Source organism: Andrographis paniculata, unplaced genomic scaffold, assembly GCF_009805555.1.
Source record: "Andrographis paniculata isolate CXL003 unplaced genomic scaffold, ASM980555v1 Contig95END, whole genome shotgun sequence".
In the NCBI taxonomy this organism is placed as follows: Eukaryota; Viridiplantae; Streptophyta; class Magnoliopsida; order Lamiales; family Acanthaceae; genus Andrographis; species Andrographis paniculata.
This window is the reverse complement of record NW_026137634.1, coordinates 1,182,796-1,210,655: the sequence shown is the minus strand read 5'-3', so window position 1 is coordinate 1,210,655 and position 27,860 is coordinate 1,182,796. Positions and strand designations below refer to the sequence as shown.

Below are 27,860 nucleotides of genomic sequence, written 5' to 3'. Positions count from 1 at the left end.
TATATAGTTGGGTGTACATTTTTTGTATGTAATGATTTATTTGCCTCCGCATTTTAATTTAATGTAATGATATATATATATATATTAAAGATATTTGTGTTGTAAAGTGTTTTTTTTTTAAAAAAAAAAAAACTTTTCAAACAGACAAAGGAAATACATCGTATAGAATAGAATACACACAAAGTTAATTCTAAAAGCAATGTTTTATAAGATATTAGACAAAAATATAACCAATATATATTTAATGAAAGCTTAAATACTATGATTAAACACATACTACCTCCGTCCGACTCTAAAGGTTTCATTTACTTTTTGTGTGTTGATTTTTTAATATAAATTATTTTATGAAAATATAGTACCGAAAAAAACAAAAATACTTCTGTTAGTATCTTATAATACTATTATAATGGCATTTATGCAAAAGTTTATACAAATGGAATAATATATTTAATGTTAAGTACAATGATGCAAAAAATAAATTAAACCTTAAAGTCATATGGAGAGAGTATATCATACGGAAATATGTCAACATTAATAATTATAGTACATCAATTAATCTCATAAGTTTGATTTACAACAACAATATATAATCTCCATATATGCATATATATATATATATATATATGTTTAAATCCTTATTAATATTGAACTTTAGAATATATGTGCACATATATATAAACTACACATTTATCACTTAAATTCACTTAACACACATATACATATACATAAATATATATACTTACCATATTCATTACTTCCACATATGAATTTCTGAATGATTTGAAGAAGCAGCTGTTATACCCGTAAGATCATTTTCTTCTCTATCATCTTGTTTCTTCATTTCATCCTCAACAACCCTAATCGACTCCGAAACCGAAGCCTCATTCGTCGCCTTGCGACCCTCGTTGTCTTGACTGAGTTGGGAAGCCACAAATTTATCGAGCACTTGCCACTCGGTCACATGCCGGTTGGGGAAAAACGAGTAATCCGGGGTGGATCCCATGTCACCCTCTTGTGTCCGGTGATCTTCTTGTAGTCCTCCATAAGGAATCATGCTCGGATTCGAGTGTTGGATCGTGGGGCTTTCTAAACTTGGAAGTTGAAGAAATATGTTATTGTTAGGCACGCCGTATTGGAGCTCGAGCTCTTGCTTGCATGTGTAGTTGTTTGGATTATACATCCCGGAATTGGGACTTATGCGCGCTTGCGAGTCGATATCTGGCATGAATGTGACATGGTCGTCGTACCAACATAGCGAATCGTGCTCGCCATCTCTTTGTGTTGAGGGCAACTTCTTCTTGAATACCCTACAAACTACCCATCCTTCTTCCTAGTGTGTGGACATGTAGACAAATATTAGCGAAAATTCGATATAAATATGTTGATTCCAAATTCGCTCAAAATCAACAGCAACAACCAAACACTTATAATCATAAAAAAACTCAACAAAATATATACGTACAAAATATAAATTAGACATAAAAATGGCAAACAAAAGAATAAGAATTGGTTGGCTTTCGCCTTCGAATCGAACAAAACAAAAAAGAAATATTTGTTGGATCTTATATAATCTTTTTTTTTTGTAATATCTCGTCTAACAACTACTCAGAAGTAATAAGATTAAGATTTATTTCGACAAAAGCTAAAAAGACAATTATATACTAATTCTAAGGATTCAACAAAAAAAAACTACAATTTCGAGCGTACATCTTTGTGCAAAATTTATAATATAATTATAATTATATTATAAATTTTGTACGAACATATTTTAGTTCAGTAATTTATCATAATTTTCTTTTTGTTCTAAAAATTCAAAGATCGAACTAGGTACATGTAAGATTTTAGATAGAAATAAATAAATAAAATGTGATAACTTATCATATCAATATAAAACCATGCGAACACATAAGTTCATACTAGCCAAATTAGGGGTTATTATCATATGCTTCAAACTATGAACTTATGATCATATTAGGGTTTCAAAATGAAATGACAATTATCATCAACAACAAAATATGATATTTTAATTGCACAATCAAACTTAAACCAAATTTTAAAAATATATGTTTAAAGTTGTAACACTTGCCTGAGGAGTTCCATTTTCATTCGATTCGAGCCGATACTCGTGCATAATCCAGTCGGATTTTTGTCCATTCGGAGCTCGACCTTGGTAGAACACAAGAGTCTTTCTCATTCCAACCAGAGAATTATGTTTCGTATAAATGGCCTTATCTCGTCCGGTCGCTTTCCAAAATCCGGCCTTGGTTGCCCTATTTGTTCGAGTTCCGGTTGGGTATTTCTTGTCTTTATGGCTGAAGAAATACCACTCATTTTGTTCCTCACTTCCTATCCGGCAAAGTTCTTGAAGAATATTATTTGTTAGTACATATGATGAAGATGAAATCGAAAGAAATTAAAGAGGTGCACTAATATTTTCCGATCCAATTGTACCTTGAAGATCCCATGGCTCGATTTTGTAAAGATCGATATCTTTGATGACATCTAGATCGATTCTCTTGGAAGCGATCTTTTTTCGGAGATAGTAGTTGACTAATTCTTCGTCGGTGGGATGGAATCGAAATCCCGGAGGAACATGAGTGAAGGAATTCATGTTTTTTTGGACCTGTAATAGATATAGTCCCAACCATGTAAGAATGTTGATTGAAATGATGATTTTTGTTTACTTATATCTTCAACTTTGTTTCGATAGTAAACAATTCAAGTAAATATATACATATATGCTATATATAAACATCAATGTTAACATATGAATTGTATATAAAACATCGAATACAATAACTAATTTTCAAAATTCAGATCCAAAACTACTTGAAAATGTAAGTAATTTTATCATGTCGACTAGATATTAAACTTGATTTTGTACGAAATTACTAATACTATTATCCAATGTCATGTTTGTATTTGTTCTTCTATAAATTCATAGAATTAGCTACAAAACCCTAATAATGAACCATCATCTTCCTCCCTCCTCTCTCTCTCTCTCTATCTATCTATCTATCTCTCTCTCTCTCTCTCTATATATATATACACATGTGTGTGTGTATTTATGCAAATCATTGAAAGAAAAGAGAAGAACATACACACAGATGGTTTTTTGTCATTAGTAATTAATTCAGATCACGAAATCATAGCTGATGAATCGAGAATTTGATCAACACTAGAAAAACTGCATGCAAAAAATTAATTAAAGTAGCAATTAACAAAAGTGGAAAACGTGATCTTATATATTACTTGAAGATTCATATATGATATATATAAACATAATCTATATATCCATACAAGTATATTTGGTAAAACTACTCGAGTTTGCTTTTGCTTTGAGTCACAGAACGTGAGAAGACTCATTACACACACAAAAATAAAAAAGAACAAAAATATATATAGAGAGATCATGGCTGTGCCTAGCTCCACTACCAAAAGTAATAATAATCATAATAATTATTATATATATTCGAAAGAGGAAAAAATATTAATGCTGTGCATATATGTGTGTTTGTAAAAAAAATCGAAGATATATATATATATATATATAAACATACAAATTAGTTCTTGAAAATGATCAATGTTTGGTTATATATGTATATATATATATTTATATATGTGTGTGTTATTGATGAATATTTGCATACATATATATATATATATAATATGCACACACACAAACTATAAACTACAAGAACAAATATTGACATTAAAAAAAAATAAAAATGAAATTGTGAGCAATGATTTGAATGAGTGTTTGGAAGTAAATTGAAGATGAAAGATTGTAATTAACCTGCTGAAATTATCTATATTGTCGATCAAGAAGGGAAGGTAGATCTGATCTGATCTGATGGATTTGGATGCATCGAATATTTTAAAAAACCTAATTTTGATTATTATTATTATTATTATTAATTGGGATTAATTGACGACCTTCTTCTTCGTTCCTCTCCTCGGAAATTGAACTGACTTTTTGACCTGACCAAAAAGAATTTTAATGATCAGATCCCGAGGCTAGCGAGCTCAATCAGCAGACGATCATGGTGAAGATGACGATGAATTAATTAAGAACAAATAACGTATATATATATATATATATAGCCATCGATGATGATCAGAAGAGAACAAATTGCAGGAAAGATCGAAATGAAAGAAAGGAAATTACTAACTGATGATCAGAAAAATTGAATCTTTTTCTTCTTCTTCTTCTTCAATTCTGCAAAACCCTAACCAGGTACCTACTACCTACGACCTGAAATTGTTTTGAATACATATATATATATATATGTGTCTTGAATTGCAGGAAAGATCGAAATGAAAGCGCGGCGGAGAAAGTGGTGGCGGTGGATCGGAGTACTAGTAGCTACTCCACCCTCCTGAATTTCCTCCACCAGCAACTGACGGTGACTCCTCTCACCCTTCTCCTTAATTCTCTATCTTCTAAGAAGCTGCCTCTCTCTTTCTCTCTCTAGATTATATTAAAATGGGGGGTGTCTCTGTGTGTATGTATATGTTGTATCTATATATATAAAGATGAGGAAGACGATGACGTCATCTTGGTAGATTTGGTGACGTCATCTGCTAGGGCTTCTTAAAGAAGACCGCATGCGCCACCAATCGCATTCTCTCATTTAATTTAATTTAATAATATTAATATTAATAATTATTATTATTTATTATAATAGTACGTCTACTGTAATTAATTGTCTCATTAATTATGGATTTATTTATTAGTTATGTTTTTTAATTATAGTTTTGTAATTTTCTTTTTCTTTATTTTTTCCTATAAAGTAGTTTTAATACATTAAACATTTTTTATTTAAAAATCTATCTGAATTTAAATTTTATTAATTTTTCAAAACAAATTCTATATATTATTGGAGATTAGATCATGTTTGCATTGTAAATTTATAATTAAGTAAAAAATTTTAAGTTAAATTAAATGTGTTATTAGATAATATATTTTTTAATTACATATTATCATTATTATTCAATAGTTCAATTTTCTCATTGAATATTAGATTCAATTTGGTTTATTACGGGTGTGTTTGTTTGGGGGATTGAATTTTCAATCCTCTATTCATCTTATTTCCCCCTCCCCCAAAATATATAAAATCAAACGCCTATTTTTTATTTTTTATATTATACTAAAAATTAATTTTACATTTAAAACATCATACCAACACTTATTTATATCACAATATACAACTATTCAAATTTAAAATGCAAGATTAATTCCATTAAGTGAATATATATATATATTGAACCATATTGTACATTTATTAAACTATACAATATAAATTTGTTAGAATTACACAAATAATAATAATAATAATAATAATAATAATAATAATAATAATAATAATAATAATAATAATAATAATAATTTACGTACAAAATATCATAAATCGTATAATTCAATAGTGTTTTATAATATGATTTAAATCATATTGTTCTTATTATACATTAATAAATCTTGATTTATAATTTCATTTCTCGTCTTATTCCTAATTTAGGGATTTGAAAACCCCTTTATTAATTTTTGCATTTTTACCATGTCTTCAATTAAATTCATTTAGACAAATAGAATTGAAAATTTCAGCATTTCTTAACAAATATATATATATATAAGTCCGCAAAATTTCTACAAAAACATATTATTTCAAAATTCACTATAATCACATTTTAATTAAATTTAATTACAAGCATTTTCTTGATTATACACCCAAAGAAACATTAATTATTTAATTGTCTCTTTCTTGGTGACACTCCAACTACTGATAATGAATGTGATATATATATATATTTATTTATTTATTATGTCCAAATACAACACATTAAAGACATGATATAAATTTGTTATCAAGTTTTCGTGGCCACAATTACTTAACTTATGATATTTTCAATCTCCATCAAGACATGATATAGAAATAATTAATAAGACAAATGTATTTATACATATATACACATTTCACTTTGCACATATATATTTTCTTTTTACCAATTTTCAGTTTGTAATAAGACATGTGTCTTTATATACACATCCATATATATATATTACCACATCCCTTATGAAAGAAAAATAATACTCCTCCCGTAAGTAAATATTAATTTGTTTTTTGCACGTAGTTTTTAAAATATTAGTATTATATTATGATATAGTAGGAATAAAGTAGAAATGACTAAAATAAGTCTGTGTGATATAAAGGTAATGACATTTGTGTAATACATTGTAAATTGTAAGGATATTTGTAATGTTAGATAGATAGTACACTTACTAAAAAAAATGGATACTTTGTTATGGGACGGACTAAAATGAAATAAATACTTTATTATGGGACGGAGAGAGTAATAAACTCCAATTTTATTTTATTTTTTAATACATATTTTAACGCTGTATGTATATTTTTTGGTATTTTTATTATCTTTTATAGGTAAAAAAAAAAAAAGAAAACAAAAGAATTTTTTTTTTTTTTTTAACTAAAATCAAAGTTGACTATATTTTTGAATGATAGACAAAAAAAAAATTATTTTGTTTTACAGTGCATGGATATCAATTTTAAAAACCTTTGTTAAAGCGAGCTGAAATTTAAAATAGAGGTTTTTCAAATTTTATAAATTTGAAAAAAAAATTATAAAAAATTAGGTATTTAAACTGTTGTTTTATGAAAAAAATTATGTTGTGTATATATGATATTTTTTAGAAAAATATATATTGACAATAAATAGTGTCACAACATTAAAAAAATATATGTATAAAGAAATATGGTCCTATAAAACAAATTATTTAGCATTTAAGTTAATAGAACAGAAATGTATGCTTTGCTCGTTTGATTATCTTTTATCTTTTTTTTTTATTTTTATTTTTATTTTAAAATATCATATTCAAATGAAAATCAAATTTCTTATATTCCCAATATTTTAGTTCTAGGACAATAAGATTAAAATGAATATGTTTTTCATGTTTTAATTGTGACATTTGTTATACATTTTGTTTGAATACCATTGCAAGTCATTGTCTAAAATGAATCCCTCTTATGTGTTTGTTTGTAAAAATATCAAATTAAATGCATTTTTTAAAAAATAAAAAAAAATAAAAATTTATACTTTATTTACTCGAAACAAATATTACAAAATTAAATTAAACTAAATTAGATATATTTACTCGAAAAGAAATTACAAATTAATAATACTAACATTATATTCTCAATTTGAATCCGATAATGTTGTTTCCTTTAACCCTCTTTCACTTTCTCTTCCTCCGATTTTCAATTTAAAAATCAAATAATTTGAGAAACCGGCAAATTTCACATTCCGGCGAGGAAGGCTCGGCGGCTGATGTAGAATAAGCCACCGGCCGGCGGCTGCCAGGCTCAACATACTTCACTTTTGCGGGTAATTGAGGCATGGGGTCGATTTCAGGCTCAAAATCATCAAAATGATCTTGTAATTTATCCGTCATTTCATCCACCTACGTATAATAATATAAAATACATGTGAAAATAATTTGTAGATAAATTCAGAAATTGCATATTATTAATAATTGATTGCAAATACCTTTTAATTTACCATATATTATACAAATATCATTATTTTTATATTGTAAGATATTAATAAAATTAGTTTAGTTATTTTATATTTATTTCTATTATATTTTAATATAATATTAATATTTCGAAAATTTCATCAAAAAAGTAATCGATAGATAAATATTTGAGGAAGTATATAATTTTCAGTGTTAAATTTTTCTATTATAAGTTGCAATATATTCACTCCGTCCCATAAGTAAATATTCATTTGTTTTTTGCACGTAGTTTTAATAATATTAGTATTATATTGAAATACAGTAGGAATAAAGTAAAAATGACTAAAATACTTTATTAGTACGTGTGATATAAATGTAATGGTATTTGTGTAATATATTGTAAGGTGTAAGAATATTTGTAACGTTAAATAGATAGTACAATTACTTAAAAAAAAAAAATATTTTGTTATGGGACGGACTAAAATGAAAAAATAAATATTTTGTTACTGGATGGAGGGAAGAGGGAATGTTTTTTTTTTTTTTTAAATAATAATAAATATTTAGCTTGATTTAAAAATAAATAAATAAATAAATTGAAATATATGTTTGTATACCTTGTCCATCATATGTGAAACTTTCTTGGCACCTTCTGCAGTATCCTCAGCCAAATCTTCCACAAAACTAACCATCCTTCTCAGCCCTCCCGCCGGCAGCGACTCCTCCAAATCCTCCGCCGCCTTCTCCACTTCCTCCGCCGCTTCCACCACCCTCTCCGCTATTCTCTCCACCACCTCCGCCGCGCTGTCAACCTTCTCTGATAACAACAACAGTTTTTTAATCACCCACGGCGCCGCCACCACAAATCCTGCAATTCCAGGTACCCTACCAAAAACCAAACAAAAAAAAATTAAACCTAACAGAAATCGCAATTACTGTAGAAACGCGCTTTTACGGTTATTTGTGCTAAAGTCGCTTTTCACCAACCATGGATTCTGCAAAATCGCTGCTGGTATGTCAAGGATATCTGGTAGGGATGGGAAGGAACCGAAGAGACTGGAAACGGCGTCGTCTTTAGAGGCATTTATCCTCGCGGTTGAACACCTGTTCGTTGTTCGGAATCAAATGAAAGGATTTGAAACCGAAAGTAATTAAATTAAAAGTTTTCCCCTACCTACCTTGGGTTTGGTTTTGTGAAAGTTCTGAGCCGATCGGAATATGTCTGCAGATGCCTGAAATTGCTTCCGCCGCTGTAGTACGCCGGGAATCGAGCTCCGATTTGCGGTGTTGGACTTGAGGAATTGGAAATGGAGTGGTGATTGATGTGCAGAAGAAGGATGGAGGTAGACGAAGATGATGACGTGGCCATGACTGATTATCAATGGCTGCCTGCCTGCCTTTGACCAGCTGTAGCTCTTTATTTATATAAAGCAATAATATTATTTATTTTAAAAATACTTTTTTTATTTATTCAACATATATAAATCATAAAAATGAAGAAACACGTGTTGTCTGCGTGCTAATTTTTTTTAAGAATTAAGGCCCAACAAATATTGATAATGGGTAAAAGTGAGAATGGGCCTAGGCCCATTAAGAAAAACAAATAAATAAATACTCCATTAATTATTATTTACATGTTTTTAATGAGATCAGCTATTTTTGTCCCTTCGTCGAAAATGTCGTCAGGCAAAAACTTTGTTGGAATTTTACCTCTTATTCAATCATTACATCACCTATTATTCTAATCAAATTTTGTTTAATGAAATTTAGTAATAATTAATTAAAAAATACAAAAAAAATTAAAATTAATTAATTAATTAATTAATTGTTTCAACTACATAATAGGCTCAGCTATACCTTCTTCTTCTTCCCCTCCTGCCCTCCTCCCCCTCTCTCTCTCCTCGCCGTCCCTCTCTCTCTCCATCAAATACTCCGCCGAAGCGCCGCCGCCGGCTCTTCTTTCTACAACCAGTCTTCCGGCAGCAACGCCCTTTCAAGGTTCACCACCGGCGTCCGCCATGGAGCCGGGGGGCTTCCTCCGCCGCCACTTCTTACTGAGAACACACCCACACCTCATCTCCGGCGGCGGCGGCGCCGCTGTCATGAAGTAAGATCATCACAGTTACTAGGGAAGGAAGGAAGGAAAAAAGTCGCGTAATCGGAAGTTCATTTTCCGGTATGTCTGGTTCGAATGCCTCGGCGGCGGAGTCGACCTCCGACGAGACGGCGGCTAAGGTGCACAAGAGGTACGAAGGTCTGGTGATGGTACGGACCAGAGCCATCAAAGGCAAAGGCGCGTGGTATTGGGCCCACCTGGAGCCGATCCTCGTCCACCACTCCGACTCCGGCGTGCCCAAGGCGGTCAAGCTCAAGTGCACCCTCTGCGCCGCCGTCTTCTCCGCCTCCAACCCGTCGCGCACCGCCTCCGAGCACCTCAAGCGCGGCACGTGCCCCAACATCACCGCCTTACCCACACCCATTTCCTCTGTCCCTTCATCCTCCTCCTTCTCCGCCGCCCCTTCTCCCTACCGCCACCGCAAGCGCGGCGGCCGCCGTCGCAACGGAGACAATCCGGACCCCACCGGAACAACCACAACGACAACAGCAACGACGTCGTTTTCGTCTCACCACGTTGTCCAACCTCTCTCCATCGTCGAACCTTCTAGATTCCCTGTCGATTTATCCTCCCCACCCACCGTCTCCGTCGGCGGCGGCGGCTGTGGCTTCTACGGCCACCACCACCGCCCGCCGTCGCAGCTCATGCTCTCCGGCGGGAAAGAAGATTTGGGGCCTTTAGCACAGCTGGAAGACAGCGTAAAGCGTCTCAAAAGCCCTAAACCCTCTCCCCGCCCTCCGCCATTAACAAAACCTCAAATCGATTCCGCCCTAAATTTCCTCGCAGATTGGGCCTACGATTGCTGCGGGTCAATCTCCATCTCGGTCCTCGACCATCCCAAATTCAAATCCTTCCTCAACCACGTCGGACTTCCCCCAATTCCGCGGGGAGAGTTCCTCGGCCCTCGATTGGACGCCAAATACGCCGCCGCCAAAGCCGACTCCGACGCCAAAATCCGCGACGCCATGTTCTTCCAGATTTCATCCGACGGCTGGAAATCATCCAAGCATCACGGCGACGGCGACGGCGGCTGCGTCAATTTATCCGTCAATCTCCCCAACGGAGCCACCGTTTTTCGCAAAGCCGTCTTCACCAACGGCTACGCCACCTCCAAACTCGCCGAGGAGCTTCTATCGGAAACCATTTCAGAAATCTCCGGCGGCAATTTGCAGCAATGCGCCGGCGTCGTCTCCGACAAGTTCAATTCGACGGCGTTAAAAAACCTCGAGAATCTCCACCATTGGATGGTTAACCTCTCCTGCCAGCGCCGCGGCTTCGCGGCCCTAATCAAGGACTTCGGCAAGGAGCTTCAATTGTTCCGTACCGCCGCCGATAACTGCCTCAAGCTCGCAACCTTCGTCAACAACCACCCCCAAATCCGCCGGACTTTCTACAAGTATCAAATGCAGGAATACGGCCATGGCAGATTGTTAAGAGCCGACGCCCCATTTCAAACCTCCGATTTCTCCATAGTCGACGACGTCCTCGCCTGCGCCCGCGCTCTGCAGCTCGTGCTCCTCGACGAGTCATACAAAGCCGTGTCGAAGGAGGAGACGGTCGCGAAAGAACTCGAAGAAATGATGCGGAATCCGTGCTTCTGGAACGAGCTCGAAGCCGTGCATTCTCTCGTCAAACTAGTTAAGACAACGGCGCAAGACGTTGAGATCGAGAAGCCACGAATCGGGCGGTGTCTGCCGCTCTGGGACGAGATGAGGACGAAGACGAAAGACTGGTGCTCGAAGTTCGGAATTCCCGAACCATCTGTCGAGAAGGTGCTCGACAAACGGTTCGCCAAGAATTACCATCCGGCGTGGGCTGCCGCGTTCATCCTCGATCCGTTGTATCTAATCCGCGACAGCAGCGGGAAGTATCTGCCGCCGTTCAAATGCTTGACAACCGAGCAAGAGAAGGACGTCGACAAGCTCATAACCCGGCTTGTTTCGAAAGACGAGGCGCACATTGCGCTGATGGAGCTCATGAAGTGGCGCACCGAAGGGCTCGATCCCGTTTACGCGCAGGCTGTGCAGCTGAAGCAGCAGGATCCGAGCACCGGGAAAATGAAGGTCGCGAATTCGCAGAGCAGCCGCCTCGTCTGGGAAACGTATCTAACCGAGTTCAAGTTGCTGGCGAAGGTCGCCGTGAGGCTGATCTTTCTCCACGCGACGTCGTGCGGATTCAAATGCGACGGTTCTGTCGCGAGATGGATTGGCGGTTCGCGGCTGGGGAGGGATCGCGCGCAGAAGTTGTTGTTTGTTTACGCGCATTCGAAGACGGAGAAACGGGAAGTTTCCAGCGATGGAGACAAGGATAACGGTGGCGAGCTCTTTGCCTTGCCGAACGGCGAGGACGATGTCCTCAATGAAGTTTTTGTCGATGCGTCGTCTGTGTAAGTTTTACCCTTTTTCGAACCGTATATATCTATATATATATATTCATATTTTTGTTTGCGCGTTCGTTTGTTTTTCGCGAATTTGTTCGTTATAGCGACGTAGTACTAAACGAATGCGTGCTCGACCTAACACGATTGTTTTAACTTAGTTCCATCGAAGAATTTTGAAATCCGGCGATGAAGATGATCCTTTTTCCTCGACTCGATTATACTACAACTTATGTCTTGCTTCTATGATTAACTTTTGCGTTGTCATTGCTTTAAATCGAGTGCCGCATCGGGCCATGTAATGATGGAGCTCGTTATAGTCAAAAGGATCAATCTTTCTTACCATACGGATTCGGGAAAATAATCTTTTATTACCTAGTAAGGGTTGTCTTAGCGCGTCTAGAATGTTCCCTTTTTCTCAGGCTCTTCTCCTGTTCCCTCTATTCGATAGCGAAAGCTCGCCACTTTCCTCCCGACATAAGCATTTGACTCGTCGAGAAGGCTAGAGGTTTAATTTCAAACGATTCCCCATCGTCGCAACAACCTAGGAAAGACTACTGTTTTGATCGGATTTGTTGCAACATCGATGAGCTTGGGGCGCGGCCCTATTTTTATTTGGACTATTATGTCCCTTTACGAAAGAGCCGCGCCCCACCACGAATGAAGTAGTGGAAGTCTATTAGAAGTGTTTTGGTTGTTGCGGGGAGAGGGAAAAAAAGCGAATGCCCTTGATTCAAAATCATGTGTATGGGCCCGGGCTTGTCCGGGCTCGGTTCAGTTCAGCTCGACTCGGCTCGACTCGTTTTTAAGTATTATTTTTATACCCTTGACGTTGAAAGCCTGGGTGTCCGTTGGATGTGATGCTCGGAATCATTGTAGGAAAAAGATTGCGTGAGGGGCCAAAGGCGGACAAGATTGTCGACATGAAGCGATGCAAAAAAAAGAGATAGGGCGACGGGGATTTTGTACCCGAGTCGGATGATTCGCGCCTTCTAGATCGCTTGGATGGATGATATTTACATTACCGTATGTTATATTGAATGAAATAATTTTTTTAAAAAAATATTTAAATGCATTATTTTTCTTATAAAATTATTAGTAATATTATTTATTTTAAAATAATAAAATAATATGATAGTTTATTATTATTAATTAATTAAATTTTATTATTTTGTTTTAAATCAAATGGATCATTTGTCTGAGAGGAAAGGAGTATTTTTTGTTATAGTAAATGTATCATTATATTGATACCAAAATATTTTAAATTTTATATAAAGTACAAATATGCTATTAAATATATTATTATTTTATACATGTATGGTAAAAAAACAAATTTATTAAAATACTCTTACACATATTATTTACTCATAAAATACAATTAATATTTTAAAGTAAATATGATTAATATTACTTGAGGGTAATAAAATAATGCATTAGTACAAGGCATGCATGCATACACATCACTCTGGATACTCTCTCTATATATATATATCTCTATATATATATATAGAGAGAGAGAGAGAGAGAGAGAGAGAGAGAGAGAGAGAGAGAGAGAGAGAGAGAGAGAGAGAGAGAGAGAGAGTGGGGATTAATTAAGTTAAAATGATTAATAATCCATCCATCATAAAAAAAGACAGTGGAGGGTGAAAACAATCAATTAGTGCTTTAAACTTTTTGGTAGAGAGAGAGAGAGAGTGAAATATATATATATATATATAATGAGAGTAGAATTAGTGTATGATTATGTATATAATATTTAATTAAATAATTTATAAATTTTGTAATTAGTGTATTAGTGGAGAGACAAAGTGTTGTCGGTAGGGATTAGTTACATGCTTTGTCAAACTGAAAGAGGCTTTACCCAATACTGACTGCCCACCTACCCTCCCCACCCCTCCCCCCCACCCCCCAAATTATTTATTTTTATTTATCATTTCACAAGTTTGTACATTTCACGTGTATGCATTTAAGGGCTTATTATTACTATGATTCTGAATTTGTGTTATTATTATTATTATTATTGAAATTTATAGGGATATAAGTATTTATTAATGTGATCAATACTTTTATAGTACTTTCGTCCGACTTCAAGGGTCTCATTTATTTTTTGCGTATTAATTTTTAAATATTAATTATTATATAAAAATTGAGATTATTGTCTTATAATACTAATCAAATAATATTTGTACAGACAAATTATACAAATATAAAGATATTTTTAATGTTACTTACAATACAATGACGTAAACGGTAGTATGTGACCCTTAAAAGCGGACAGTTTTTTTATTAAAATTTATTTAAATATTATTATTTACAATATATTAAAGTATATCAATTTTGTATATATATAAGTATCTAACTATTATTCAATTAAAAAAACAATAAAACTCAAAACTTAATTTAAAAATATGGGACGAACATGTCTTTAATATAATTATAGTTTCTTATGTAAATAAAGATCATGAAATTTTGATATATGGATATTATTTCATTTCTGAAGTATTTGTATTATTTTTTTTTAATTGTTTTTAGATATGAATTTTTAAAATAATATTTAAAAGTTATTACTATAAATTTATTATTTCCAATTATAGTCAATTTGTTGACAATATATAAAAGGTACTGATTAAAAATACTCTTTCCCCTTAGCTTGGCTGTTGAAGCTTATTTTTACCAAAGTAAATTTATACTCTTTTATATGTTAATCATTTGTCTTTTATGTGAAAATTTAAAATATTAATCAATATATAAAAGTAATATATTATTGTTAAGTAGAATTATAAATGTATTATATTTAGAAAAAGAAAAATAAAAAATAAAAATAAATTACGAAGGACGACCAAATAAGAAAAAAATAAATATATATTTTTATAATATATTATTATTATTATTATTATTATTATTATGCTGGTAAACAACTTTAATGATCACAATTGTACATTACAACCACCCATCATTAGTTAAACATTAATCATTCAATTAATTAATTAATTCCCCTATTATAACATAATTATATGTATATACTGCGATTATTTATATTGTGTTATATTTTAGAAAATAAATTTTTTTAAAAAAAAGCCTATATATATTTTTATAATTTTCAATAAATAACAAAAAAATAATAAAAGTACATTAGTATTTATTTTTTTCCTTATTATTCCCTTTATAATCCTACGGGTTTGCTTGTTAATTAATAAAATTAATTTAAGTAATTATAAAAATACTGTAGGGTCACATGATGTATAAATCCAATAGTTTCCTGTTTTTTGGGCTGTAGAAGAAATCTGACATGACGATAATTAATGCTACTAATCTTTTTTTTTTTTTTTTTTTTTTCCATTTATCTAAATTTTTACACATATATATATATTGTTTTTGTTCATGCTGATTTTTTTTTTAAAAAAAAATTATAGATTGAAAGACGAGATAGATGGCAATAATTTTTAGTGTAGATAGCATATACTCGGTGAAATAAGAGTGTAGATTTGTATATTTTTAAAATTGATGTTTTATAAAAATATATCTAATGTTTTATAAAGTATATATTATGTTTAATAAAAATATATTTGATATAAATTTAGTATACATAATAATAGTGCACACACATTATACAATTAATCTCATGTATGTTATTGTATATAATTGTTCACATATCATATGTCACGATTAATTTCAACTTATAAGATATATATATTAACATAAAATAAATACATTGTATGAACAAGCCTCAATTTGTACAATATATGTTGTTTTAGTTTCAATCATGCATTTAAAGTAAATGTTTTAATATATATTAGGTATAAAAAAATTTTGTTAATAATATAAAAAATAATATTTTGTATTGATTTGTTATTTTTGTGAGTATGCAAAATATATATATATATTGTATTAATAAATGTAGTATATTTTTAATAATATTTATGACAAACTGTGAACAAACCCTAAATTGAACTTAAAAGATTATCGGTATTTAATAGTGAGCTAATGTTAAAATTAATTCTTTTAAAACACACATAATTGTATTCAATTTATCCATGGTATTGATTAGACCAACAAAATAGTTTAGTATTTTCTAATAAATTTTATTATTCAATTCAACTAGTTTAGACATAGACTTTTAAAGTATTGAAAAAAAAATAAAGAATAGTAAAAAGAAACATATTTAATGTAATATTTTTTTAACATATATTTGCAAAGATCATACAGAATTTTTACGTAAAAATTAACAAAATAAAATAAATAAAATTGTATTATTATTAATGAGATGGGATAGGAATAATTTAATAATTAGGTGAAATTAAAGTGAATGTAGGTATAGTTGGGGTGGGGGTGGGGGTGGGGGCATTCACAGCTATATTACATACCCTTTACATAAAGTATATGAAATCATTAGTACAATTATTGAATACCCTTTATAGTGCTTTTTTACTATTTATTTGATACTGATAGATGCACAAATAAAATCACAATATTATTTTATTCTAAATAAGCCACACAACAAAATCACTTTATTGCTATATATGCATAATTAAATAAATAATCTATATTCTTTCATTCATATAATGTACAATCTTGAGAGTTTTGTATAATTATAACAAAATTATTTTAAAAAATACTAAAAAAAAAAAAACATAAAATGAACACATATATATGATATATCTAAGGGTCTATCTATATTGAATTATTGATCATAGTAAAAAATTTAACAAGAATCACATCCATCAAAATAATAAACATCAATAGACCCTACCAATTTGTATGTAAACCTCACATAGTAAAAAATTCTAAATACATCCCAACACATAGGGATAACCATTTTGAATATATATACCTATAAATGAAAAATTAAATCTTCAAAAAATAAAGAACCTGATTTTCATCAAGAATTGCAATTAGGGCTCCAAAATATGCAAAGACATCATCAAATCACATCTCACCGTTGTCTCAAAACAATCAGAAGTTTCTTCAATACATGAGAACTGAAACAAGGGGCCAGAATCGAAGGCGAAGGCAGACACCGTTACAAAGTGAATCGTAACCTGCAATGGACTTCAGAAATATACGAAAAAAATAAAATAAAAAGAAAAAAAGGAAGAAGAAGAGGCTACATACAAACTGTGGATTGCTCGACAACCCTCAGCCGGATAAATTACAACAAAGTGACTGACTGCCGCATTTTACTGGGCAGGGGCAGGGGCAGGGGCATGGGAAGTTCGATATATGGAAGAAGCATGAAAAAAAAAAAGTGGGAAGTATTAACATTCCATTATGTTCTATGGATTCGCGACTCTGCTCTGAAAGCCAGTCGCTGTAAAATTGCATACCCAGCTTCAACAGTAATAGGGGCATCTAGATCTGAAGATCGTCCAGGGATAATTCATTTGCAGTGATCATCTTCAACTTCTGCAACGAGAAATAAATAATAAACAGTAAAAACACACCGGATGATATTCCCAATGATTCAAGAATATTTTTTTTGGGTTTATTATGGAGTGGAGGCACCCTCAACAATCTCTAATTTGTATTTGTTTCTCCATCTTCGTATTCTTAAATTATCGAATGTTTCTTAACACCTGCAAAACTACGGTCTAAAATGTATTACACTGTAATGCTGCCATCAGCATCTTTCGACTTCTATTTTATATTATCATTCAGTGTTTTTGTGTCACTTAAGTAAAGGTTCAACAATTTAAATTTGTGTCAACCTCTTGCAATGAAAAATGTATTACTGTTAGAGAGAAATAAATAAATAAAATAGAAATATGTATTATACCGTGATAAACTGTGGGGGATCATCCAGACTTGATGAGCCGAGAACAATTTCTCGATTCAACTTTGTTGATAATTTATGGCAAACTCTTAGCTGCACAAAAACCAATTTCAGAGATTTGCGAAGAGATGATATGCAAGAGAGAGAGAGAGGGAGAGGGAAAGGTAATTTACAAATAATACCTCGGATCGTGTTGCTCCACCAACAATAAACACAAAAATCCTCTGACCCATCTTCTTGAAATCGCTGGATGCGTGCCTTAGAATTGAATCACTACAGATAACCAATATGTGTAAAGATAAGTTACCTTTCGAGAATCACAGGTATAAAGCTCAATTAGGCCTAACATGATAGCCCCCGGTAATATGATTCAAAGACATCGAGGAATATATTGAAATTTAAATTATCTCTGAGCCAGGAGAAACACTATGAAAGAAGAAAGACCAACAGGAAAAATCTGGCATGATTCGAAGAGGTCTTCAAAAAGAAAGAATGTACAGTATAGCAGCCCCATGGACAAATGGTGTAATGGGGGAGGGTGGGGGAGGAGGGGCAAGAACCACAATATATATAACACATTCAAAAACAGAAATTAATATTCACATAATACCTTGAGTAGCCATCATCAGAATTTCGAGGGCGAGCCCATGTTGCTCGTCTTTGTCGCATTGAATGTGGAGCGGGTGCATCATGAGCCATACTTACAGAAGCTGAATGAGACTTTCCATGATAAGTTGGACTGGGTTCATTCATACATGGATAGTCATTCTTCGGCAGTTCACCTTTACTAAGTTTTTCAATTAGCTCCTGGAAAGCAACATACATCAACATAGAGATAATTTCCAAGTTTCCTAAATTAAAGTCAAACGAATAAAATATAGAATTCTCACAGTAAACTTCGTCATTATCTTACTAGGGTAAGTTAAAATGGTGTCTACAGTTTACCCTTCCCTTCCTATTTTATTAGGCGTGGATATCTTTGTCAATTGAAACATATATCCATTCAGTTCCCATTTAGTGCTGTAAACGGTGACATAATCATCACACACAGAATCACATTATATGCATGTTCTACATCATAAAAGCAGCAAAAAATTAAGGCACCTCTATTATGGGGTAAAAACGAGATAATTGCCATGTCACTTCTTCACCAGGCCTATCTTTTCGAGCAGCGTGCTTTTTCTGAAATAGATATAACCAAAAAGAAAAAAATGAGTGCCCGAAGCATGAGCAGTTCTGAATACAAAAATCATTTTGGTAATGGATAGTTTACCTTGTGCACATCAAACTTGAGAGAAAATGGCACAATTGAGCTCTTTTTGGCATCGGATAATGCTTCTAGAAGTTTCATATTATAAACAGCAGTCCTGTCTTCTGGTGGGAGTCTAGCCAACTACAACACACGCAACAAGATGATACTTATATCACAATCACGACGACTCGTTTCTAACTCAAATAGCTTAATTTAAAATAATAAATAAAAAACCAATTAATTCCTAGAACCTTTTTCAGTTTTTGCTTTGTGTTCTTTGGTGAGCAGTGGTTTACATTCCCTAATTATTTTAAATCATACAAATTAACAACATGCTTTAACGCAGTGTAATAAACCTTGCACCTTGTAAAATGGCGAATAAAAGTTTTGAAGATTTTACGCACGTGTGCCATAAACTATGAACCTAAGGTACACAAGTAGTAAAGAGATGAAACAGAGTGATGGGTGAGATATCAAGTGGAATTAAAAGAGGGGAATTTGAGTGTTGATTATGGAGGAATATCCAATCAGAATATTTAGGCAGACACCATTATCATCAAATCTCTAATTATCTAACACAAGTGGCTCCTCAATGCTGTAAGATTAGTTTAGGACTCAACTCAGCGCGCCGGAGCCTTATTTCACAGATGCAAAGTGATGATGATACACACTCCATGAGTAGCATTAAGAAACAGCACTAACCTCCATTAATTTTGAGATTTTATCATCCTCGAACTTCTCAGGATATATAGCTGCATAAATCATCAATAATCGCAATTTATTCTCACGAGATACATCCTGCAGAAATGATTAATTATACATTAATACGTTAGCAGGTATACATCCTGATATTTTATAGACAAAAAGAAAAATCTGCACCTCTTTCAATCTGAGAAAATTGATAAGATCTTTGGTTCCTGCATCTCCAAAAACAAGATCTTGTTCCAGCTGCCCAACTTCTTTAAGCCCCAAGTCCCTGATAATTCTGTTAATTTTCCCAGCAATCTAGAGAGAGATGGGGGAAAAACAGCAAAAATAAATAAATAAAAATAAAATAATAATATATGAAAAATTGTCAGACAACAAGATCATAGTTGTTGCTCATAGTTTAAAATAATCCTCACAGAAATCAGTGTAAGCTTTCTATTTATAGGCTAGAAACTAGAAATCAACCACAAGGAAATCAGTGTAAAAAACCCTTACTGATAATTGACGCCAGTAATATTATTGTAAGTCAATACAGAAAGTAAAATAACTAAAATTGCAGATTTAAATTTATAATACTCACATCAACATGAAGGGAGAGCTTCTCAATTTGTTCACTGTATTGAGGCAGAGCTTGAACCATCTTTTGCAAGTCCCGAGTTGACAATTCCCCACCCTCTCTGCAGGTATTGCTTATATTAAAGAGACATGAAAGAAATGATACAAAATTACCGCACCCACAAGTAGGATCCAAAATCAACCTTGAACCGTGGATTTTTGCAGCTTTATTTTTTGACACAAAGTTCGTCATCTTGTCATGCAACCGTACACTGGCCTGACATTGTAAAGCATAGTCAAAGTATATTAAATGGAGAATAATTGTTTGTAAATTCACAAATTAAAAATTTTCTTTATACATCAGCTATATGTGCATGGCGGAGCTCAAGCCAAATAGGGTCATGATCCTCCAAAAGAACCTCCTTCTTCTCAACTCCACCAATTTTGTTTGGAACCTGAATAATATTATTCATTAAAGAAGTTGATGACTTTCCAGCGGAGAAGCAGGCCATGAAAACTCAAAGGCAATACCTCATGGACATATTTATTCCCTTCCATATTTAGTAAGTCATGGCACATGGCATCATATGTCCATTCATGTATAATTGGAGCAATCTGCACCAAAAAAATTTCTATGCTTACATGATTGAATTAACCAGTATGAATTTCTATGAAGATTTTGGTACTTTCATAGACAAAGAAGAGAGCTATTAACCTGGTCTATTGATCTATCTAGAATAAGAAGCTCGCATGTCTCTGACTGGGGGAAGTTAGGGAGGTTGGTTTTATATTTCATAAGAGAGTTCCAAACAGAAGCAGCAAGCTTGGTGGGTATTAGATCACGGAATGTCGTCATTGTAGTAGGATCAAGGGATTTGGCAGCTCGGTAGCGTACAAATGGAAATTCCTGCAGCATGAATATTTAGGATGTTTTTACCATGCCATTACTTAAAGATTTTGGACAAAGTCAGATCATTGACACAAACCCTCAAAGATGCAAACACTGTAGCTATGCGGTTGGCCATCACATTCAAACAAGCATCACCTTTGCTTGAGCCTTCTTCATCTCCAAAGAGTTCTTCAAGGGCTCTTTCATTATCAGTCACAAAACCCTATAGTTATAGCTTAAAGTAAGATAATTCATTCCACAAGGGTTAAGAAGCACATAGTACTTTTAATTGCATTTTCACGCATACACATCCACTGATGAATACAATAAAAGCATTCTCACATTTCACTATTACATCTAGCATGCTTGTTGTTACATTTTTATTTCTACTCTCTTTTGAAATGAAAAGGGATAAATGGAAGACAACTTCACATCATATTTTTCATCCTTCCAATTTAATTGCATAGTAGACTTAAAAACTTAAAAATAAGGGAGAGGAACAACATACCTGACTATCAATTGCAAAATACTCCAAGTTCATCTGCAAATATCAATCAGGTTCAAACAAGGTTATGAAAGCAAATCTACAAGATAAAGCTTGCATACGACAAATTTGGAATGTAACAATAACCTCTCTTAAGGCGCCAATACGAGAGAGAACGCTTCCATCTTTCTTGATATGACTAACAAGGTCTCGTGCAACGGGTGAGCTAAAGAACACAAATGCCCTAATGATAGAACAAAAGAAAATTAGATGAAGTAAGAAATGGCCCAGTAGAAATTTAAGCATGAAGAAGCTTTTCCATCAACACAGGAATGCAAAGAGAAAAGTCTCCATATAATAGTTAGAAACATAATCCAAGCAACCAGACAAAAACATACTTTCTGTACAATGGAGATCTTCCAGACATATCGGAAAGGAAGATAACAATGCTGCATATCAAGAAAAAAAATGGTATCAATGGCGGGGTTATACAGAACCACACACAATTAATACTTGATCGATACTCAACAGTAAAAAAATTTAGGAAGCAACATAGGTAGAATAATTTTAGATTTAAGTATATAACCGCTGATATCGAGCACCCTTACATTTGAATAAGTAAAATTTAAGAAGAATTGAACAAGATAGAGAAGAAGATGATGATGATGTGTCACCAACAAAAAATTTTTAAGTATTTAAATTAATAACAAAGAATTAGTAGAGTAAAATTTTAACTTGACTAGTATCCCCTCAAAAATAAGAAGCATAGAGCTCGGAGAAAATAAAGACGTGTGCATTTTCCAACTAATTCAGAAACACTTTTATAGAATATCATATTATTTCTAGCAAAAAAGAAACTAATGACATATTCTAATTCAGAAATACTAAAGCACTGTCGTTATGATAGACAATATAGAAAAGTCTCAATACTTCTCTTTTGTTGGCTGGATGAAATATATAGCATCCATAGTGGGCAGCGGTTGCCTTCGTTTATGTATGTCTTCCACCACTGCAAACCACAGGGCACAATCAATAATCAATACAAAACACTTTGTAACTATCCACTACAAAAGCAATCTGAAGGAGATAATTTGTAACTATCACAAAGAAAAAAACACAAAACACACAAAAATCAACTAATAGATAAAATTAATAAATTTTGGTTTAAGAGATTTGAAAAGAGATAAGGATTCAATTTATGCTACATGCAGAATAAGACGCTTCCAATGAGACATAACCTGTCCGCTCCATTCCACAATTGGATTTATACTTAAAACTCAAAAAAAATTTAGAGACGGTTAATTTATGGCAGTTCAAGTAATACATGATACCTAAACTTTCTTATCAAGTGTAACAATGCAAAAAGGATTTCCACTTTCCCTATCTTATGATTTTTCACATTATATATGTATTATGTTGTTCACAAAATGAATAAGAAAATAGCATTTACAACGTAGTAAAAAAATAGAAAAAGGGTCAGTATAGTAAAGTTGTTTAAGCATAACAAGAACAAAGTATAGAAATTTGCAGATGAAATTTACTCTTTAAACCGCTAGTTACAGAAGTGAAAAGCATGAAAGCAAGCAAGTCATAGATAAAGGTTAAAAGAAGAAAGATACAGTTGTCTCTGAAACTGGTCTTCTATTTCTTACATGAAACTCCTTCCTCTGTGATATCTGCCATCTTGCACGCATATGACATTACTTTAACCGTTACCTTGTCCATGATGAGAACCTAAATGTCCGAAAGGAAATATGAAAAAGAAGTTCATTAAAAGTTTTGTTTAATTGAAAAAATGAACAAACAACCTCCACGTGTTGTGACAGGGGTTCAAAACTTCTCCTAAAAGGTAAAAAGAAAAAATACAGTGGGTTTAAAGAGTAAAACAGAAAAGTCTGTAAAAGGGGTCAACTAAATGGTTTCAGATTTAGATAACCATAGGACAAAATGTGAATGGTATTGGGATATATATATTGAAATTAACAGTGGTACACTGATACGGAAGAGAAAGATGAGAAGACCGTGAAGCACAGAACATCAAATGCAAATACTTTTAGATCACTTTACTTTACACTGCGAAGCTTTGTAACTCATATTCAACCATGAAAAGATCAAAAATAATAATTCAAATTTTCTGAGAAGTCAAATATGCGAAAGTAGCCTTCACTAAAGTGACTTGCATCTACTGAACAATGCATTACTATGTGAGCTAGGGCGTTTAAATCTCATTGCAATTTCCAACAGTAACAGAGATGCATATGATAGTTTCTTATACCTTCCAACTTGATTTTGAGTCACCTGTTTTGGCTGATCGAAGCATTTCATACAATAATCCTGTAAAAAAGTACTCAACATAAATAACTTCAACGATTCATCAAATGGGAAGGATGATCGATGACTCAATATAAGAAATGCCAGCATGAAACAAATTAATAGATGTCGCATAATAATATTTGTCAATTCATAGATAAATTATAGGGCAAACACATAAAATGTGATAATCACTTGATCTGATATAGCACCAATCCAATAAGGCCCAACTCAACATCCTATTTTTAGAAGAGAGCTGGTTGACTAGAGGACTGATATTATGAGTAAAACCTTAGCACAATGACCAGTAAAAAAAATGGTCTTAGCCATTTATATTAATATATATTTGTAATTATTGAAATCCATATAGTAGCCTTTTGACTATTTTAACTGTTACATACTCACGTTTGTTTGATAATCAGATAAAAGAGAAAATTCCTGATAAAACTCTTCTATGCTAAAACATAAGGTACGAAAGTACATTCTGAACCATTACCTGGTGTTCCAAATTATACAGATTTTTGTAATTATTTATTTTCAATGAGTAAAGTTTCAATTAATTCAATATATATGCATAGTTACAAGGCTCTTTATAATGCCCTTACCACACTACAATTTCTTGCTTTATGGGAAATATTCTATCTAATTAGATATAAAAAAATACACATTGTAGCAAAAAACCTGTCCTATCAATTGAAAAGGTGCTCAAAAAATTATACACAATCAAGAAACGCAAACCACATAAAGAATGTGGATTTTCCTTGTTTATTTGTCCAAGATACAAGATAGCATGGCTAGGTTCTTTTAGCATTTTTTTTTTTTTTTCTATTTTTACTATACAATCTCCATGATTCCCAACATCAAATCACTATGCACACACACACACCAAAACTTTGGTTGGTACCATGGGTACGATGGTCTCCCATTTCATTTATGATACTTGAAATGAAATGCTAAACACTAAACACCCTTGCACAGGAGACCATCAATTGCAAATTATTAAGTTATTATCTGTACATTTAGTGTCACTATAACTGTGAAATGATCTTCCACTATGTGTCATTGTTTCCTCACATTATGTTCATCAGATGATCCGACATAGTTCAATGTACTTATTAATGTGTAACCTAGCAATGTGAATCAACTTCATGTAATGCAAAATTTTCGTGACACTCTCGTGATCAAAATTGTTTCAAAATTACGAAAATTAACGAATTCTATACCCTCCTATTTCTGGCTAAACATCATACCAAGATAATCCTCCCCTCCAAATTGAGTAATAAACCCCTTATTCCTCAAACCGTGATTTTCCTCCAAAACATAACAATTTAATTGTAAGAACATTGTATACTTTCACGGAACAAAATCGGCTTAACTAGAGAAAAAGTAAAAGCAACAAAGACATGAATCGAAGATCAAGCTCCAGGAACAGAAAATAAATAAAGTAAAACCCAAAGCTAAATACCAAACAAACGCCCATCAATCTCAACGGTAAAGCAAAATTAAACTACGAAAACCACTGCATCTTACTCCGCCCATTCACACAATCACAACCCCCAAAACCAAAATCCACATAAAGTCGCAGAGATAATTAAAATCAACTTACTGTCTCGGCTAATTTGGCGGAAATTCTTGTACTCGCTGCCCTGAGACGACGTATCGGAATCAGACATCGACATCGTGATGACTTGGTAATCACACCGAAATTATTAAGAAAAAAATATGATATCTTCCAGTTTCTCCGAATCGAGCGATCAATGAGAGTTATTAAGGTGTTGATCGGTAATCCTTGTGGGTTGAAGAAAGTGGAAAAATCGTCACACGGCAGAAGAAGACGACGACGACGACGAAAAAGAAGAAGGAAATGGGTTTGAAGAAGTTCTTGCTGTTCGTTCGGGTTCTGTGTGGGTTTGACCGTTCTTGCCCGATATTGAATTTCTGTGACTGAACAAGTCATCCGGGTCGGGCGGGTCAGATGGCGCAGTTACAATAATACCCCTGCTTATTTTGTTTATTACATTTTATTCTCTCTACCGCAACCCTCTTTTAGTGCTATTCAAACTACTTTATTTTTATCTATCTTTTAAAAAAAAAAATTATCTTAATTATAAATAAATAAATATATTATTTTATTCACTTGTATTATATAAAATTTTATTACTTACAAAATAATATTTATATTATATATATTTTATTGAAATATATCATAACTTATTATTTATAACATATTAATATAAAATATTTTATTATATCTTTTCACAAAATATCAAATCAAATTCTAATTTATTTATTTTTTCAATATTTCAAAACTCTCAGAAAAACTCTCTTATAAAGATCGCCAGATTGCATGCTAAGTAATTGTGTTTACATTGACATTTGGAAAGATCTTATATTATTCATTAATAATTTTTTTAAAAAATAAAAATAAATATTATGTTAAATATTTTTTATAAGCAGATATCGCATTAAATAGTTATTTTTATAGAATTCGACTGTTTATTTGAATCTATACATATACACGTTGTATGTATATCGCAAATAGCGTGTGTTGTAGGGTCAATGTCAATGTTTGACGCGCATACGCGTGACCATGACGTGGCGTGACGTGGCAAATGAATCAGCCAAGAGTTGTAATAATTTGAAGTTATCGCAATTTGGCGGCTGCCCCAACCGTTAATTCTGAATCATCATTGTCCACAATAACATTAATCCACAAATTAAAATTAATTATTATTTCTATTTAAAATAAAAGCAATCTGGAAATCCATCTTACATTTACAATACATACGAATGAAACTACTTAAAAATCACTCAATGCCAATCTACACGTTGGATTGACCTGGATTTCAAATGTCAACGCAGTTGACATTCACAGCCCAATCTATATATAACGTACGTATGATTATACAAACTAAAGTTATTTTATTTTCTTCTATTTTCCGAAAAATTAAAAGGATTGAAGAAAGCACAATGAAGCTAATTTGGTCCCCAGAAATGGCCTTAAAAGCTTACATTGAAACAGTGAATACAGTCAGCACAAAAAGCTTTCATTTTTCCGGCGGCGTCGGCGCGGCGGAGGCGGTTTCGGCGATGGCCGCCGGATGGGGCGCCAGGCTTGTCGTCGAGGCGTGGTCGCGGGGCAGCACGATCGCCGTGAGCGTTGGCCTGGCGACGGCGGTGAAGCACACGGGGGGCCGGCATGTTTGCATAGTCCCCGACGAAGAGTCGAGGGTCGATTACGTCGACCGCATGGCCAGGTCGGGGCACAGGGCCGGCGAAGTGGTGGTGCGCGGGGTGGTGCCGGTGGAAGAATTTGAAGAGATTGATTTTCTCGTGGTGGACGGTAACGGGGAGGAGGAGTTTTCCGGGGCAAAGAATTTCGGCGATAGAGGTGCGGTTTTGGTGTGCAAGAATGCCGGGTCGAGGGCGACAGAGGGCTCGTGGTGGCGGAGAATGATCGACCGGAAGTCGAGGAGGGTGGTTAGGTCAATGTTTTTGCCGGTCGGGACGGGGTTGGATGTTGCGTACGTTGGCGCGACGATTCGGGGAGGGAACGGTCGGGGGAGTAGGTGGGTCGAGTGCATAGATTCACGATCTGGCGAAGTGTTTGTAATCCGGAAGTGAGTTGAAAATTTCCGTGTAAAGAAACGATTAAATAGTTCGTGCAGAGCTCAGACCGTGACCGTGCTTATTTTTGTCACCTCTACTACATCGACATTAAATCATAGATGTTTCGACTATTTCAAATCCATAGCTTAAATCCAAAACACTTAAACAATGGAGATCCATAGGTAACACAATTGACAAGCAACAATGGCAGATAAGCATTTACATAGTTGTGAAATGGCCTTTAGTGATAGCTACAAACTTTCTA

The 27,860-nt window shown here is 33.5% G+C and overlaps 5 protein-coding genes across 12 annotated transcripts; 2 read left to right on the top strand and 3 right to left on the bottom strand.

Annotated features, from left to right (window-relative positions):
* Nucleotides 1-375: 375 nt before the first annotated feature.
* Nucleotides 376-4,486, bottom strand: LOC127243490 (NAC domain-containing protein 7-like). 5 transcript variants are annotated; one of them, XM_051263542.1, is made up of 5 exons: nucleotides 4,169-4,486; nucleotides 3,937-3,981; nucleotides 2,452-2,623; nucleotides 2,083-2,361; nucleotides 376-1,326 (listed from the first exon to the last, which is right to left on the bottom strand). In XM_051263542.1, the coding sequence occupies exons 3-5, from the start codon at nucleotides 2,609-2,611 to the stop codon at nucleotides 752-754; spliced, it is 1,014 nt and encodes a 337-aa protein (XP_051119499.1). In that variant the 5' UTR covers nucleotides 2,612-2,623; nucleotides 3,937-3,981; nucleotides 4,169-4,486; the 3' UTR covers nucleotides 376-751. The 5 variants fall into 5 exon arrangements, with proteins under 5 accessions (XP_051119499.1, XP_051119498.1, XP_051119495.1 ...); XM_051263541.1 differs by having other exon boundaries at nucleotides 4,173-4,486; XM_051263540.1 differs by having other exon boundaries at nucleotides 377-1,326; nucleotides 3,797-3,981.
* A 2,601-nt stretch (nucleotides 4,487-7,087) lies between these two features.
* On the bottom strand, nucleotides 7,088-8,928 carry LOC127243489 (uncharacterized). The gene is made up of 4 exons (XM_051263537.1): nucleotides 8,704-8,928; nucleotides 8,513-8,629; nucleotides 8,143-8,410; nucleotides 7,088-7,474 (listed from the first exon to the last, which is right to left on the bottom strand). Exons 1-4 carry the CDS (start codon nucleotides 8,892-8,894, stop codon nucleotides 7,277-7,279), a joined length of 774 nt encoding a protein of 257 aa, XP_051119494.1. The 5' UTR covers nucleotides 8,895-8,928; the 3' UTR covers nucleotides 7,088-7,276.
* Nucleotides 8,929-9,400: 472 nt separating this feature from the next.
* LOC127243488 (uncharacterized) lies at nucleotides 9,401-13,054 on the top strand. 4 transcript variants are annotated; one of them, XM_051263535.1, is made up of 2 exons: nucleotides 9,401-12,027; nucleotides 12,898-13,054. In XM_051263535.1, exons 1-2 carry the CDS (start codon nucleotides 9,704-9,706, stop codon nucleotides 12,911-12,913), a joined length of 2,340 nt encoding a protein of 779 aa, XP_051119492.1. In that variant the 5' UTR covers nucleotides 9,401-9,703; the 3' UTR covers nucleotides 12,914-13,054. The 4 variants fall into 4 exon arrangements, with proteins under 4 accessions (XP_051119492.1, XP_051119490.1, XP_051119491.1 ...); XM_051263533.1 differs by lacking the exon at nucleotides 12,898-13,054 and adding an exon at nucleotides 12,441-12,891; XM_051263534.1 differs by lacking the exon at nucleotides 12,898-13,054 and adding an exon at nucleotides 12,180-12,428.
* Nucleotides 13,055-16,879: 3,825 nt separating this feature from the next.
* On the bottom strand, nucleotides 16,880-25,898 carry LOC127243487 (SNARE-interacting protein KEULE). The gene is made up of 21 exons (XM_051263532.1): nucleotides 25,593-25,898; nucleotides 23,952-24,010; nucleotides 23,329-23,410; nucleotides 22,607-22,685; nucleotides 22,075-22,125; nucleotides 21,824-21,920; nucleotides 21,701-21,733; nucleotides 21,290-21,415; nucleotides 21,019-21,210; nucleotides 20,835-20,918; nucleotides 20,663-20,758; nucleotides 20,507-20,580; nucleotides 20,329-20,425; nucleotides 19,920-20,045; nucleotides 19,743-19,838; nucleotides 19,062-19,181; nucleotides 18,893-18,970; nucleotides 18,399-18,595; nucleotides 17,971-18,061; nucleotides 17,792-17,881; nucleotides 16,880-17,421 (listed from the first exon to the last, which is right to left on the bottom strand). The coding sequence occupies exons 1-21, from the start codon at nucleotides 25,663-25,665 to the stop codon at nucleotides 17,368-17,370; spliced, it is 1,995 nt and encodes a 664-aa protein (XP_051119489.1). The 5' UTR covers nucleotides 25,666-25,898; the 3' UTR covers nucleotides 16,880-17,367.
* Nucleotides 25,899-26,892: 994 nt separating this feature from the next.
* Nucleotides 26,893-27,719, top strand: LOC127243230 (uncharacterized). The gene has a single exon (XM_051263141.1). It carries the CDS (start codon nucleotides 26,957-26,959, stop codon nucleotides 27,608-27,610), a length of 654 nt encoding a protein of 217 aa, XP_051119098.1. The 5' UTR covers nucleotides 26,893-26,956; the 3' UTR covers nucleotides 27,611-27,719.
* The last annotated feature ends 141 nt before the right edge of the window (nucleotides 27,720-27,860 follow it).

Coding starts and splice junctions, on each gene's coding strand:
- LOC127243490 (XM_051263538.1), bottom strand. CDS start 3,122: ATGACAAAAAACCATCTGTGT. Junction 2,624..3,101: donor TGACAAAAAACCATCTGTGT/GTATGTTCTTCT, acceptor TATCTATTACAG/GTCCAAAAAAACATGAATTC. Junction 1,327..2,082: donor AAATGGAACTCCTCAGGCAA/GTGTTACAACTT, acceptor CACACTAGGAAG/AAGGATGGGTAGTTTGTAGG.
- LOC127243489 (XM_051263537.1), bottom strand. CDS start 8,894: ATGGCCACGTCATCATCTTCGTCTACCTCCATCCTTCTTCTGCACATC. Junction 8,630..8,703: donor TTCACAAAACCAAACCCAAG/GTAGGTAGGGGA, acceptor AACAACGAACAG/GTGTTCAACCGCGAGGATAA. Junction 7,475..8,142: donor TTTCACATATGATGGACAAG/GTATACAAACAT, acceptor TATTATACGTAG/GTGGATGAAATGACGGATAA.
- LOC127243488 (XM_051263533.1), top strand. CDS start 9,704: ATGTCTGGTTCGAATGCCTCGGCGGCGGAGTCGACCTCCGACGAGACG. Junction 12,028..12,440: donor TTTGTCGATGCGTCGTCTGT/GTAAGTTTTACC, acceptor CCTTTTTCTCAG/GCTCTTCTCCTGTTCCCTCT.
- LOC127243230 (XM_051263141.1), top strand. CDS start 26,957: ATGAAGCTAATTTGGTCCCCAGAAATGGCCTTAAAAGCTTACATTGAA.
- LOC127243487 (XM_051263532.1), bottom strand. CDS start 25,665: ATGTCGATGTCTGATTCCGATACGTCGTCTCAGGGCAGCGAGTACAAG. Junction 19,182..19,742: donor AAATCTCAAAATTAATGGAG/GTTAGTGCTGTT, acceptor CGTGTGTTGTAG/TTGGCTAGACTCCCACCAGA. Junction 17,882..17,970: donor GTGGAGCAACACGATCCGAG/GTATTATTTGTA, acceptor GTTTTTGTGCAG/CTAAGAGTTTGCCATAAATT.